The sequence below is a fragment of the Paroedura picta genome, chromosome 7 (assembly GCF_049243985.1).
Source record: "Paroedura picta isolate Pp20150507F chromosome 7, Ppicta_v3.0, whole genome shotgun sequence".
In the NCBI taxonomy this organism is placed as follows: domain Eukaryota; kingdom Metazoa; phylum Chordata; class Lepidosauria; order Squamata; family Gekkonidae; genus Paroedura; species Paroedura picta.
This window is the reverse complement of record NC_135375.1, coordinates 52,134,655-52,150,266: the sequence shown is the minus strand read 5'-3', so window position 1 is coordinate 52,150,266 and position 15,612 is coordinate 52,134,655. Positions and strand designations below refer to the sequence as shown.

Here is a 15,612-nt window from a genome sequence, read left to right as displayed (position 1 = left end):
CAAGGACACAGTATAGCAGGACATGTTCCAGAGTCTCTGGCTGTTTTAATGTGCAAGAGCAGATCCTCTCAGCAAAGGACACTTTTAAATACAGGCCCTTAGTTATGACCATTGGAAGTACATTTAAACGTGCAAGCATAAAACCTCATTTCAGGGCAGTTAGTAGAGAGAAGTCCCCCTCCCCCCAAATCAGGAATGAGATTAATTTTTTAAAGATTCCAGACTCGTGATTCCATAAGGGATGGCATTATAAAAATCACTATGCATGTTTAGATGCATAGGCATTTCAACTGAGAAGTTTTGCTCAAAAAAAAAATTAGCAGACATTGTGGGCCCTTTAAAACATGGAGAAAGGCGATTGGCTGCCTGGCTTGATTGACAGGCAGAAGAGAGTCATGTGTAAAGCACGTTCTCTCTTCTGCTATTTGAAGCAGTGCTTGCAGAGTGTAAGAAGTGTGAGAAGGCAGCAGATGAAAACAAGAGAGCCAGAGGGTGAGGAATGGCTGGAAGCATGATAATTTTTAGCGCTACACCATTTTGCTGGCATAACACTATTTTTTTCAATGGGTGGAAATGCCCTCAGAGCTGACAGCAACTGCTCTGATCAGTTGGTTTCCCTCTCCTTGTGGGTATTAGAGCCCGAACAGAACCAGAGACAATTCTGGGATGGAAGGAAACTGAAGACGATGAGTTTCATCTGGGCCAAGTTCGTCTTCCTCTCTTTGTAGGTACTTAAAACTTGAGTAGTGCCAGAAGCAAGTGCCCTTGAGCAAGAGCCAAGAACTCTTGTCCTTTGACCTGTGTGAAGCAGCCTTGTTCAACGGGACCCACCTAGGACCTACTGGTTTTGTTTAATTATGTTACTTAACTTAATTATTTGCATTTTGGTATGTGTCTGTGGACTGCTTTGGGTCATTTAAGGGAGAAAAGATGCATACAAATTCCATAAATAAAATGAATATTACCAGTTCACAGCATCCTAGACTAGGTACAATTAGGCATTTGGAATATGGGGCAGCCTGGCCTAATTTCCCTTCCCTCCAGGATACAAAAACATAAAAGGTCTGATTGGAACAATAGGTTCCCTCCCGCCCCTCTGCCTTTATTTCCTTTTAGGTGCCAAGGTCATGGGCAGAAGTGAAGCAGAACCCAAGATTAGGTATCAGGGGTCCCAAATGGAGTAAAAGTAAAAGCCAAGACAGTCCTGAACCAAGAGCTAGGAACCACAGTATCTAAATAAACTAGAAGTCTGACCAGGAGTTCAGAAGCCAAGACTTTGCAAAACCACTTCAGGAGTCATGGTCAGAAAGCAGAAACAAGAAATAGTTAAAATAACTTCAGGATTTAGCCAGGCTTGGAGTCAGTTTAGGGGTTATTTCGGGGAAGAAAGCTTATTTCAGTTTCTTGTTTAGGGCCCTTATTCCTAACCTATATCTGCAGTTTCTGTGGACAAGATCTCAGCCTTAATCCCCATTTATTTGATTGTAGGCAGCTGGGATTTAAACATTTTTTCAGAATTGGGAAGGTTTTCAAGTTTTCTTACCTTGTATGTATATGCCTTACTGATGGGCATAGCAACATCCAATTAAATGTTAGCATTTCAGATTCACACCTAGATTTCGTCCCAAGTTCTTCACATTTATGGGCAGCTGGTCTAAGATATGTAATTACTTTGTTTCTATAGATCTACTTACCATTTGGATCTGTAAGTCTGTAGTTATAAAATGTTGTGTATTTTCTAAGAAATTAAGTAATGGTTCATTTCCATGCCTGTAACAGAAGTAATAAGAGCATGCATAAATATGAGAATTTTTTTATTAGATGCTAAATATATGCCATGATGACTGATGTGAGAAATAAATAAAATATATGTAAATATACTATAGGTCAAAATTAAAATGATACCAGAAACCCGTGACTACAGCTGATTCTGCACTTAATTTGTATATTCCATTGTGGATCCTGCTGAATTCAGATCAATTTGAACTCGGGCCTTCCTCTATCCCCCCCAGCATGAAACAGAAAGTGTTCTGCACTCGATTGGGGAAGCTCAGAACGTGGGGGGGGGGGAGCCAAGCACAGCAGGAGCCTCTTTCGTTTCTTGAACGGCGGGTGGGGGAGAGGATTGGAGACAGCAGAGGAGGGGGGAATAAATCCAAGAGGCAAATCTCTGCTGAGAGAAGTTAGGGCTTCTGGAGCGCAGTCAGTTTAAGTCAAACCTTGCAACTGGGAACCAGGAAGTCTTTGAACTGACGCCCAGGGCAATCAGGGACGACTGCTTTGCTATGAGGCATGGAGACGGAAGTTAATTAGCAAAAAGCAGAAATCTGCACACTTACTTATGGCAGTTTTTCAAATATCGAGGCTTATATCCAGTTCTGGATATCACAGGGGAAAGGTAGGGTAACTCTGTATCAATCATGCATGTTGCAGATGGAAAATTTAAAGTGCCCAAAATCAAAATGGAAATTGAATTCAGTGTATACGTGAGGGATTTATTTGACCTGGGAGTGGGTAAAAAGCCTCATGCAGATTACACCTAGGTCTCAGGCTCTCAAATTTGTTTGGAGTGGGAAGAAGAGAAAGATAGAAATCTTTTCCCATGTCCTATTTTCCTAATCCAAATGCACCCCAAGCTACTACTAGTCATCCTAAAAAAAAAAGTTACATTGTCTTTTTTTTTCACTTGAGGAACTTAAAGCAGCTTCAGGGAACTATTCAGATTCAATTCAACAATTCATGGTAAAAGATTTAAATCCCCTTTTCTTAGTTCCACTGTCCAAATCAAAATAAAAAATCCTGAAGGTATTTAAACTGAAAACCTAGCAGATCTGATCACAGACTTCCTGTATCATATTTATTTGGGCTCCAGGGACAATAGATTCAAAAATCCATAATTGGGAAACATCCTACGTCTAATAACGGTTAAGGTGCAGCAAACCTACAAGAATCCCCACATTTCCTGTAAAATGGATTTTGAAATACATGCCTCCAAGGTAATAATAGTGCATAGACATCTCTAACATACACATGCACAAATGAAGCTCAGACTGCATTTGGGGAGGCTGTAACAAACCAAAATGGTCTGTGAAAATATGGTGGAAGCTACCAGGAATGGGTGAGAAGAGGAAACTGGAGCCAGTTCAAGTTTCTTTCTCTAGCTGTTTCTCTATCTCCCCACCAACTGCCACTCCAGGCAGGCAAGAGGGAACAGAGAGCCAAAGTGAGTGGGTGGAGGCAGATCAGACGTGGGGGTGAGGCTGGAGAGACAAAGTAGAGAGCAAAGAAAAAGATTGCTTCACCCAGTAAGTCCTTGTATAGCCCCCTCTTATACTTCTTGTTATTTCCTAACTGGTAAAAATGACCATTGCTGTTTGAATTATACTTTTTTCCTATTGATAATCAATAATAAAGTAAAATTACTGATAAGAATGACATTTTCCCTGTTATTTAAGGCTAAAAATGTATGCAAAGTTACTTCAGTGCTTCCCATACCTTTTTCTTAAAATCAACCAGTTTTCTGTTAAGAAATTCCATGCTATCCGGTGGCCAACCTCTGTTGCTGCCACAAAGCCAATAATGTCTGATACCTGGTCTGGCAAAACTATGGAATCGTTGAGGGTATACTGCAAGTATCTGGAGAGAAAAGCATTTAATATATAAAACTCATAATACAAGAAAATATAATTTATAAAATACTACTGAGTTAAATATACTTTCATCTTGCTATATTTAGTAACACAGTATTGTGAAATGTCGACATGAGTCTGAAGAGGTAACCAATATAATAATATTAATAATAATAATCTTCATGTAAAGGAACATACTTTGCTTGGCTATGATTATCACATAATCAGCAAATCTGATTTTTGTAGCTTCTGCATAACTCATAATATGTTTAATTAATTTATTTAATTTATTACCCACCACTCCTGGCAAGCTGGCTCACGGCAGGTTACAACCTTAAAACCCCCACAATAAAATGTAAACCATTCCCAGCTTAAAACCATTCTACATCTGATGATAAAACCCTCCACCCACCCCCTCTTCAACAACTCCCTCGCCCGGCGTCTCAGGGGAAAAGATGTAATAGGAGGAAGGCCTGAAGCCTTGGCCAAACTGAGGAGGGGCCCTCAATCTTATTGCCACCTGGCCTCAACCAAATGCCCAGTGGAAGAGCTCCATCTTGCAGGCCCTGCAAAACTGTGCAAGCTCTGTCAGGGCCCTTAGCTCTTCCGGGAGCTCATTTCACCTGGTTGGGGCCAGACTGAAAAGGCCCTAGTCAAGACCACGCCAGGGACCATCAGCAGATTCATGCCTGCAGAGTGCAAAGTCCTGCGGGGGGCATAAGGTGATAGGTGGCCCCTCAGATATGTGTGGGCCAGACCACGAATGGCCTGGAAGTACCATGACCTTGAAGTAACATTTTTGAGCCCCTCTAAATTTCTAATCCATAAAGCCACCATCTGGACTCGCAGTCACACAGCAGCTGCAACTTCCCCATGAAAGCTCCATTCCAACACACCAGAGCGCCTGATTTGGACTGTGACCACAGTAGTGCAGGGGAAGGAGTAGCTTTAGCCTCATGGCAGTTTATAGAGCTGACCCACCTCAGTCCAGTTGGCGGCGGAGGTCATCCATCAGGGCGACTAGCACTGTCGCCACCCCATGGTCAGGCCGGAAGCCTGACTGAAATGGGTCAAGGGCTGAAGTTTCTTCCAGGAATGCTGATATTTGGCCCGCAGCAGCCCTTTCAACCAACTTCCCCAGAAACACCAGATGCGAGATGGGGCGGTAGTTGTCAGGCTCCTGTGGAGCCAAGGATGGCTTTTTGAGCGACGGGTGTACCACTACTTGAACATATAGCCCTCTCTTGGGGCAAATAATGCCCTTCCAGACCAAGTTAAGGTGGGGGGAAAGGCTCAAGGGGAAGGTAGGAACTCCTCCCCCCATCCTTGCACCATGGTCTCAGTTCAAATTGGGGCTCTATAGGATTAAGTTCATGTTGGGAACTTGCAGTAGAAAGTCACTGTAGTCCTATAGTAATGAAGATACCAGGACTGTGCATGTGGAATTGCCAGTTATCAAAAGATGGTCCATCCAGATGCCTTCTAGGACCATTGTTAATTTCATTTTTGTTCCACTGGGACTGAGTTTTAGTCCAAGGGCATTTCCGCACATCTAAAAAAAATAGCATCACTCCAGCATAATAGGTAAAGGTATCCCTTGGGCAAGCACCGGGTCATGTCCCTTGGGCAAGCACCGGGTCATGTCCTCTAGCGTTTTCATGGCAGATTCAATACGGGGTGGTTAGCCAGTGCCTTCCCCAGTCATTACCATTTACCCCCCCCCCCCAGCAAGCTGGGTACTCATTTTACCAACCTCGGGAGGATGGAAGGCTGAGTCAACCTTGAGCCAGCTGCTGGGATTGAACTCCCAGCCTCATGGGCTGCTGCCTTACCATGTCTGCTGCCTTACCACTCTGCGCCACAAGAGGCTCATTCCAGCATGATAGCATAGTGCTAAAAATAATTGCGCCTCCAGCCATTCCTCACCTTCTGCTTGTCTCATTTCCGCCTTTTCGTGCTCCTTGCACTCTGCATGCCTGCTTGATTGAAATGGCAGAAGAGAGCAACATGCTTTACATGCGTCTGTCTTCTACCTGTCAATCAAGCCAGGCAACCAATCCCTTTTCTCAACCTTTTAAAGGGCCCACAATGCCCGCTAATTTTTTTAATATTTCAATCCTTCTCTGCTGAAACGCCTATGCATTTAATCATAGATGTATAGTGCTTTTTGAATGCCATCTATTATGGACCCACAAGTCTTGATACTGAAAAAAAAATATCGTTTCTGATTTTTCTTTTGGGGGGGACTTTAGAGAAGCATCCTTTGTTTGACAACTTGAGAAAAAATATTCTGATCAAAACATCCAGGTATAATCTTCTTGTTTGTAAACAAGTGAGTAACAATAATAATAGGATCACAAGTATTAAAAAACTTCCTGACTATACAAAAACTGGACATATGAATTGGTAATACTTTTCTCCTTAATTTGGCAAGTTATGATATTTTAATATACTGATAATAATGTTCACCTTTGAAGTATCCATGGCTCACGGGTACATGTTAGGGCAGATAATATTGCATATTTGTAATTTATTGCAGTATCATTATTACTGTACATTTTCCATGCAAAGTCCCATTCTTTGTTGCTACCCATTTGGATACCATAGCAACAGATGGTGCGGCTAATGCAAAGAGGAACTCTGTAAAATAGAACATGATATCAAAAGTCTGCAAAATATAATACATTGTTTCAGAATTAAAGAAATAATTCTTTACATGTCTTTAATGATTTACATGTCTCACTGATGGGGAAAAAGTGATGTAAAGATGGCATGTGGTAAACATATCACTAAAATGGATTAACATTTCTATTAAATGCACAATAATGGCAACAATCCATATAGTCACCTCCAAGGGTCTACCATGGAACTTTCCATAGAGGGCCATCTAAATGGGAATTTTATAAACTCATGCAATACAATAAGGAGCAACTATTGTAATCAAACCTCAAAGTGATCTTCTGGGCCATTCCGCACGACTTTAATGTAGCAGAAGGCTTGCAAATTGTAAACGCTACTAATTTGCAGTTCCACAAGACGTCGCACACAATCTGCCACACTCCTGAAACAGTCCCGCAAAAAGCGATTCGTTGTAGCGCTTAAAGGGAAATCGGGAAAAGTGGATTCACCCTCTGAAAAGCGCTACACTCTTGCAAACAATCTGCAACACTAGCGAAAAAGACCTGTGCATTCCCATTGTCGCGGTTCCAACCAAGTCCCTCCCCCTGGCTCTCTCCTCCGAACTTCCGGCGAAGCGATCGCCATTTCTTTTTTCTTGGAGCGAGCAGAAAGCAACGAACCAGCGAGCCTTCATTCACCCAGCGAGGCTTCTCCGGCTACAGTCCCTCCACAGAAGTGCTTTAAAGCTCCCCTAAGTCCCCAAGCACAACACAGCCCCGTTTGCAAGTTACCTTTATTTTCAGCTGAAAATCGCGCCCGTTCGGCAACAGCGTGCATGCGCATTTGTGTCACCGCCATGCTGCCGGCTGCGCCTGCCTCTTCCCTTCCTTCTTGCTGCCAGCGGGGGAAGGCAGGCGTGGCTGGCGGCGGCCCGGTACCGTGGCCTTTGCGGCCCGCCACCGGGGGTTTATGACCCCTGCTCTAGGGCAGGGGTAGTTAAACTGCGGCCCTCTAACTGTCTGCTCTAGGGCAACAAACAACTCTGCTCCATATTCTATATGACAGCCCGTCAAGTATCTGAAGATTGTTATCATATCACCTTTTGGAACTCTCGATAGACTTTTCATGGCAAAGATACTGGAATGGTTTGCCATTTCCTTCCCCAGATCTCCCACCTCAGTGACAGGGCGAGGCATTTGATTTTTCCTACCTAAATGCAGAAATTTACATTTTTTCTCTATTAAAATTAATTTCATTCATTTTAGCCTACTTTTCCAGCCTGACAAGATTCCTCTGGTGTGTTTGTTACAACTCCCAGTTTAGTGTCATCTGCAAATATAATAAACACCCCCTCTGTTCCTTCATTTTATAAATATGCTGAAAAACACAGGACCCAGGATAGATCTTTGAGGCACTCCTCTCCAAGAAGATGACAAGCCTTTTACAAGCAACCTTTGGGCGCGATCTGTCAGTCAGCTCTTGATCGACCTAACAGTAACAGGATCCATCCTGCATTTTACCAACTTGCCAATAAGAATATCATGCGGAACCTTATCAAAAGCCCTACTGAAATCAAGGTAAACAATATCCACAGCATTCCCATGATCTGGCAAGGTAGTGACTTTCTCAAAAAAAAGATAAAATTAGTCTGGCATGGCTTGTTCTTGAGAAAGCCATGCTAGTAATCACAGCTATCTGCTCTAGCTGCTCAAGAACAACTGTTTGACTATTTGTTCTAAAATTTTGCCAGCTATAGAGGTCAAGCTGACAGGTTGGTAGTTACCCGGATCCTCCTTTTCCCCCTTCTTGAAGATGGGGACAACTACTGCCCACCTCCAGTCTTCTGTCACTTCACCTGTTCTCCAAGAATTGTCAAAAATAGTGGACAGAGGCTCAGAAATTACATCTGCAAGTTCTTTTAGTACCCTTGGATGCAATTCTTCTGGCTCAGAAGATTTGGTTTCATTTAAAGAAACTAGGTATTTATGGACTAACCCTACAGTGATCCTAGGCCACAACTCCCATCCCACATCACATGAAATGATTTTGCCATGTTGAGCATGATTCCTCTTACAAGACTGAGAACCAAGAACTGAGCAATTCAGCCCTCTCTTCATCACCTGTTACAATGTCACTTTCTAGTCCCTGCAATGGTCCTACCATGTCCCTGTTTTTTCTTTCTTTGAATATAACTAAAGAACCCATTCTTGTTGTTTTTAGCATTTCTTGCTAGCCTAAGCACATACTGAGATTTAGCTTTTCCAACACTCTCCCTACAAGCATTGGTTATCTGTTTATATTCCTCCTTGGTTATAAGGTCCTCCTTCCATTTCCTAAATGAGTCTTTTTATTATTCAATTCTTTTAAAAGCTGTTTATGGAGCCATCCTAGTTTCTTTACGTTCCTCCCAGAATAATATAAATTATTAACTATACATTCATATACAAAATGTGCAAGTAAGTTGTATTTACTCATGCTTGGAGTTGTTCATCCACTTGGAAAAAATTTCAGACGCTAGATCTAAACAGTCACGGAAACCAAGCGAACACGCTGACCTAAACAGGGTTTCTATAGCGTATCTTGGGGAAAAAACAAAATGAAAATAAATACAAGTTTATAAAAAGAAATACATCGACGGCTTTGTATTTCAGCATTCAGTGTGTACACACTGTTGAATTGATCGAAAGACTTCTGAAGCATACAATTCATTTGTTCTAGTCTGTTTTTCATAATCTGTTTGAGAAGTGATACTTTAGTACTAAACATATTGCTTGGAAGTGAGTCTCCCTGATATCATTGTGACTTATTTCCATTCTGTATATTTAAAGACTGGCACTTACACGTGTACTTACTTGGTATAATACTCAACTGTCAACACTTCAAAACCTTGTCGAAGGAGATTTGCGTAATGATGATATACTGGGAAAATTCGCGTTAAGAAGAATTTCTTCAGAGAAAAAAAGAGAAATGACTTTTTGAGATTAAATTTTAAATATTATTTTGCTTCCCAAGTACACAGAATTTTTAAATTATCCTAAAAATAGTGCAGACCTAAACAGAGGACCCTTCCAAGTCTAGTGAATTTAGTAGTTTTACAAAGGTGAAATTCTGCTCAGCATGGTGCTGAGAATGTTGAGAATGTATTAAAGGGGGAGAAAAGGCAGGAAGAGAAGGAGAAGTCAGCATGCTCAAGCCACTGAAAGCCGAGAGAATTTTGAAGGAAGAGGCACCGGGGGTAGGATTTTCTAATATGTCTCCTCTTTCTTAATTCCTTTGCAAACCCTCAGCTTGTTCTCCCTAGCTGTGTTCTGAAAATATGAATACGGATACTGTTGGGAAACTGCTAGAAACTTAAGGTATTGTAACAACCCAAATAATTAATATTGAACTTGAAAATCCTGGAGTCAATTCCCTTAAAGCAGGGGTAGTCAAACTGCGGCTCTCCAGATGTCCATGAAGTACAATTCCCATGATCCCCTGCCAGCGAATGCTGGCAGGGGCTCATGGGAATTATAGTCCTTGGACATCTTGAGGGCTGCAGTTTGACTACCCCTGCCTTAGAGCTTTGCAAAATCCATTCACATCTGACTTTTACATAGGACAACTCATTTTTAATCACTTTTCTACATACATTTTTGAAACTTTAATAAGATAATGTAACATTGTAACTGGTATAAGTAAAAGAATATATATATACCTTTAAAACTGGATATAGTTCATAATCACTCAAAATATTCATTGAATTGGTAAATTCTAGCTTTCTCAATACTACATTCCAAATTAAGATTTCATCTTCTTTTTCAAGGTATTTCATTAAATAAAGTGGAGTATCATTTTCAGTGTGACCAGACCTATTTAAAAGAAATCAAGCCTTATATATGTAAATAAAGAATGGTAAAAAAAAGAGTAATACATTATTATAGATATAAATTGCTAATAGTCTACTCCTCAATTTCAACAAAGCTTTAAAAATCCACTAAATGAATTGCAGGTTTTTCCTTCATATTTACAAGCTTGGGGGTTTCCATTTACAAATGACAAGTAAATTCCATTTACAAATGACAAGGCTAGGCATGGGTGTTTGTTAGCCCTGGCAAGAACGTTAATTTAGGAAAGGACACATATTAAAAACCATGCATGAAATTAAGAAAAGTCATTAAGGATGAGGAGACACAGTTTTTTGTTATTTTGATTTGGAAGAATTCAAGGTTTTTGACAACCTTGTGTTTTTTCTAAGCTTTTAACTATTATTTCATATCAGTTTCTATCAAAAGGGTTCTAACAAGATACTGTAGACTTACTTTTAAATCCTCTAAAAGAGAAAAATGATCCTCACTTTCAAACTGCAGTGACATATTCTATTTATAAAAATCACATCTCTGTCCTCACTGACCTGGCAAAAAGAAGCCAAAATGAAAACCTTTCAGTTCCTACTAGCCAGCAAGTTGCAGCTTGGTGTAGTGGTTAAGAGCAGAGACCTCTAATCTGGAGAGCTGGGTTTGATTCCCTACTCCTCTTCCACATGCAGCCAGTGGGTGGGTGATGGGCTAGTCACAATCCTGTTAAAGCTGTTCTCACAGCAGTTGCCAAAGCTCTCTCAGCCCCACCTATCTCAGGGTGTCTCTTGTGGGGAAAAGGGAAGGCAGTTGTAAGCTGCTTTGAGCTTTTGTTGATTAGTGAAAAGCAGGGTACAAAAACCAACTCTTCTTCACAACATATCCCCCCAGTCATTCTTGCTCAAAGAATTAAAAATGAAATTCGATACAAAGAAATCCAATAAGCTCACTGGGTTCTTGTTCTTTGTTTCAGAACATGGATCTATTTTTCAGTTTTCAGGACAAGCATAAAATAAATGGAACCCTAAATGTGCCTCTGAATCTGAAACAGTAATTCACAAAAGTTGCTGCCCTGCCCCAAATGTTGTCACTTATTAGTCTTTATTAGGTGCTGCTGGACTCTTGCTCTTTTCTACTGCTACAGACAGGCTAACAGGGCTACCCATCCTTATCTGGGCCTTTGCAGTAATTCTGATACGTGCGAAATCTTTCATAGGGAAAAGAAAAAGATGAGCCTCAAAAACTGAAACGTTCCAGAACATTTCAGATTAAACAGATTAGGGATTTATTTGAAAACAAAACCCCAGTTAAGCAATGCCACTCAGGAAACTGTTTGAAGCGGCTTTCCACCTGTTGAGTTTGCCATGAAAAATCTGAATGGAAAACTACATTATCTTTCCACAGGATTCTGCATTGCTACAGCTTAACTTTAAAATAATAACCTGCAACCAGGGAAAACATGACCCCACCTTTAATGTGCTTGTGGGTCACCAGCCAGATGGAGGAAAGATTCTGCACAATCAGTCCAATAGACAGAAAGATGTACTTACAATGCAAAGTCAGAGTGGTGACATTCCAGGCAGGCAACTTACAGGAAGCTGAGCTGGAAGCAGAGTCAGGAAGCAGACTGAAGCTGGAGAAGGCAGGGCAAGTGGGCTGGCTCAGAACTGGAGCAGAAAGAGGACAGGAGCGAGAAACCAGCTAGAGACAGGACAGGTTTGGTGTGCAGAATCATCAAAGGGCAACTCATAAAGAACAACTCATAATATGGACAAGAGCCTTCATGAATGACAATATAATCCTATGGGAAGTTACTCCAGTCCAGTCCATGGATTTAGTCTGCAGTGACTAAGTTCAGGATTGCACTGTAAATAGTGATGTGTAATATGGGATGAATACACTAGTAGAGATCCCTAGCTGGAAAAAAGTAGTTTAGACAGTTTTTTTGCTGTTAACCCAAATGCTGCATATCTAAAGCTTCAGGTACTGGGTCAGTTCACTAGTAATGCAAAGTTAGTCTTGTATTATATGAACTAGTACACTATGGTTTGTGCTCAACTTCAAAAATCAGGATTCTTTTTGTCTTTTCTGTAAAGATGTTACACTGCTAATCTTACATTAAATAGATGCACAAAAATCTAAACAGATTCATTAAAATAAAGTAAAATGCATGAAAATGCTCTCTCTAGAATGTCAACAAATCACTGAACACATTTGGTTGATGTCTGGCTGGAGTTTTATTCCAGTAGTCTATAACGGTCCAAATATTAAAGGATTCCTTCTTTTCTCATAGAGTCATCACTACAGTGAACATTACATTATAATGATCTTTAAGTTGTATTTATTCCTGGAGAACACCAAGCAAGATTTATTTGGTCTTTTCTGATACAATGACCTTTATGATCCTATCCAAGAAGTCTGAACCTTTCAAGTAAAGGTACCCACATGCATTAAAATGTGACATCACATTTTCATCCCCCCCCCCCCCAAAAAAAAGTATCTGTTATACAATTTCTCAGTTTTGGAATACCATCACTATATAACATTCAATTGAATATACTGAATTAGACTCTTGGTTCATCAAAGTCAGTACTATTTACTCAGACTAACAGTGGCTCTGCAAAGTCTCAGGCAGGGGTTGTTTGTATCACCTAGTGCCCGATCTTTTACCAGGGATCTGCATGCCAAGCAGATGCTCTAGCCCTGAGCCACAGTCCCATCTCCTTGATGTTCCCATGCCCTCAGATGTGGGAAGGGAGGGGTGGTTAAACCACCTTCTCTCCCTCTCCTTCTTTCAGGTTGGCTCTCTTGACTCTCTCTCAGCCACACCTGTATCTCCTCCAGCCACACCTGTATCCTCCCTAGCTATTGAAGGGAACACCTTTTTATACAAGGCTGCCCTCTTTCGAACCCACCCAAATGCATAAGGCTATGTGCTCCTCCAGATAAGCTGCTTCCAGCCCCCATTTCCTCCAAATCATCTTCCTTAGCCATCCTGCTAGCCCTCCGTTTCTTTCCCCCAGGCTCTGTTGTGGCCACATTGTCCGGGGCTTCCTTGCCTGCCTTGTCCCCATCACCCAGGGCCCTGGCACATGCTGGCTCACTGCACCTGCCAACCACTTGCCTCTTCACTGCACCTGCCAACCACTTCAACAATGGGCTGTCTTCCAGACTGCATCCCCGCCCGCTGCTTCCTGCTGCATGCATTCCAGGCATCCAGGGAGCAGAGGAGTCTCTTTTGCCTGCTGGAGTGTGAGCGAGGATGAGCCAAGGGAAAGGAGGTCTGAGTCGGAGGGAGGGGAGGTCCATCCCATGATAATTATTCAATTCTAATAAGACATTATAGATATCAGTAACTGTGTCTTAATTTTTTAAATCACTTGCCATCATGTGAATCGAGGGGATGCAGTGAGGAGAGCAAAAAGGATGAAATCAATCCTTTTCCCTGCAGAACTTTAGTGATTAAAGGGGAAGGGGTTGATTTTGCCCCCTTTTCCTTTTTCTCTGCAGTCCCATGCCTGCATGGGTTCAATAGACTTGAGTCAAGATACCAGAAAAACTCCACATAATTGTACAGAGTCATGCAGATCTGTCACTTTTAACCTCTAATGTTATTTTATCCTCACTTGTAGGATAATTTAAAAATATTCTTAGAATAAGCTAATTTTTTTGCTGATCAATACCAAGGTTTGAGAAATTGTGACCTCACAAGCAACCTGCTTCCCACCTTAAAAGCAACTGATTCATACATACATTAGAGTAATCTTTAGGTAGTAGTGGGGTTAATATATTGTTTTTGATACTGATTTGTTGTTCTTTATTTGTTCTTTGTCAGCTTGTAAATTCCCTGGAGAGGTAACTGCTTTTCAGTGTTCCTTTGCCAACACAGTTAGTTTCTCTTCTCCAGTTCAGCTCTACTTGAGCATGATAAGGCTGATATGCAGGTTCACGTACCATTAGGATGACACACAGAGACCATGAAGAAGCAACCCTGCTTTGGAGGCCAAGCACAAACTTTAGTTTGGGGAACAGGGTATAATAGAAACAGCCATGTTTTGTGCTCAACAGAAACTATTGGAATTGCGGTGCAGAAGAAGAGGAAGATAGTCCAAGGTTTGGTCACGTAATGTTTATGGGTTAATCAAATCACTGTGTTCTAAATATACCTACCTGCATTCTTTTATTTTCAATAATAATAATAAAGCCGGTTGAAAAAAGTTTCAGTTAAAAATTTCAACCACAACAGGCTGCTCCAATATGATCAGTGTCTTCATGTGTATGCCATTTTCTCTTTTTATATTCCATCTCTTCAAGCATTTATGCTAGCATAGAGAGTGGGGCACAGAGCAGACTCCAGGGGTCCCCTAGTCAGTCTGGCTGCTCTATTCCAAAGTGCTCAGAATGCTGACTGGATTTATCACGGGTCTACACTGTTGGTAAATCCGCATCTACTTTCCCCTAAAAGTTCTCTTGTTAATTGAACTAACTGCTCAAAGGTTAATCTGATCCAGTATGTCACAATCACTCCCCAAACGAGGTTAGTCTATTTTTTAAACTGTGGAAACAGACATGGAATTAATGCAGAGCACACTTTTAAACACAGTAAAACTGTCTGAAACATTCATGCTCACCGTTTCAGTACAAAAGCATCATCCAGCAACTGTAACCGGTTGACCACAGGAACTGCCTGCAAAGAGTATCCATGGACTTTTAACAGATCTAAACGACTCTGTTTGAATTAAAATGCCTATAATTTATCAGCAGCTAAGCACCTCATTCATACTCCAACTGAAATTATGCTTAACTATGACATTTTGATTGCTTGTTTTTTTTAATGGCTTTATTTTCATACTGTTTTTTGTCAGTTGCCTCAAGCAGGATTCTGAAGATGCAGCACAGAAAATTATAAATAAATCATTTAGGATGGACAAATTACTCATCCTCATCTTCAAATGCTTATGAATTGTTGCCAGGTTAACACATGCCACCTCCTAAAATTCTTTCTGCTATCTAACTGGTCAAATGAGTTCAATGACTTGATACAGTATGTCACACACTCCACAAACAAGCTTGAACAGAATACAGAATGGACACTCTTTGAGACAAAAGTTATACACTGGTCCATATTTCTTCACCTTTTAAACAAGGCATTACCTTCATCAGAAAAAAGGACATGTTCTAGTCTACAGTATTTGAGCTTGTTTCCAAAAAAAAAGAAAGAAAGAAAGAAAGAGCAAGCAGGCCAGAAGTAACAAAATTAGTTTAAATTCAAAAAAGATTTTATTTGCTCATTAATTAAGAATTAAGGTGATGAGAATGGAAATCCTCAGCAACACCAGTTAAAAGACTGGGTTGCAGGTGATGCGAAAGACCCTACCTGAGACCCCATACAGTGACGATTGGTCTGAATAGACAAAACTGACCTAGATTGACCAAGGTCAGTAGAAAACAGCTTCATGTGCTCCACTGACGATGCCATACTTTATATTTAAAGAATGATGATTCTGTTAATAACACAGTGAGGGAAA

At 41.0% G+C, this 15,612-nt stretch overlaps 1 protein-coding gene across 2 annotated transcripts in view; it reads right to left on the bottom strand.

Moving 5' to 3' along the window:
• Positions 1-15,612, bottom strand: part of LVRN (laeverin) — a 40,224-nt gene that overhangs the window by 810 nt on the left and 23,802 nt on the right. The window contains exons 13-19 of one of the 2 annotated variants that reach the window (XM_077344345.1): positions 14,716-14,771; positions 9,946-10,099; positions 9,101-9,195; positions 8,720-8,827; positions 6,099-6,269; positions 3,496-3,636; positions 1,695-1,770 (exon numbers count right to left, since the gene is read on the bottom strand). In XM_077344345.1, coding sequence (XP_077200460.1) covers positions 1,695-1,770; positions 3,496-3,636; positions 6,099-6,269; positions 8,720-8,827; positions 9,101-9,195; positions 9,946-10,099; positions 14,716-14,771 — 801 coding nt within the window. Of the gene's footprint in view, positions 1-1,694; positions 1,771-3,495; positions 3,637-6,098; positions 6,270-6,640; positions 7,459-8,719; positions 8,828-9,100; positions 9,196-9,945; positions 10,100-14,715; positions 14,772-15,612 lie in introns of those variants that run through there. The other variant, XM_077344347.1, reaches the window with a different exon arrangement.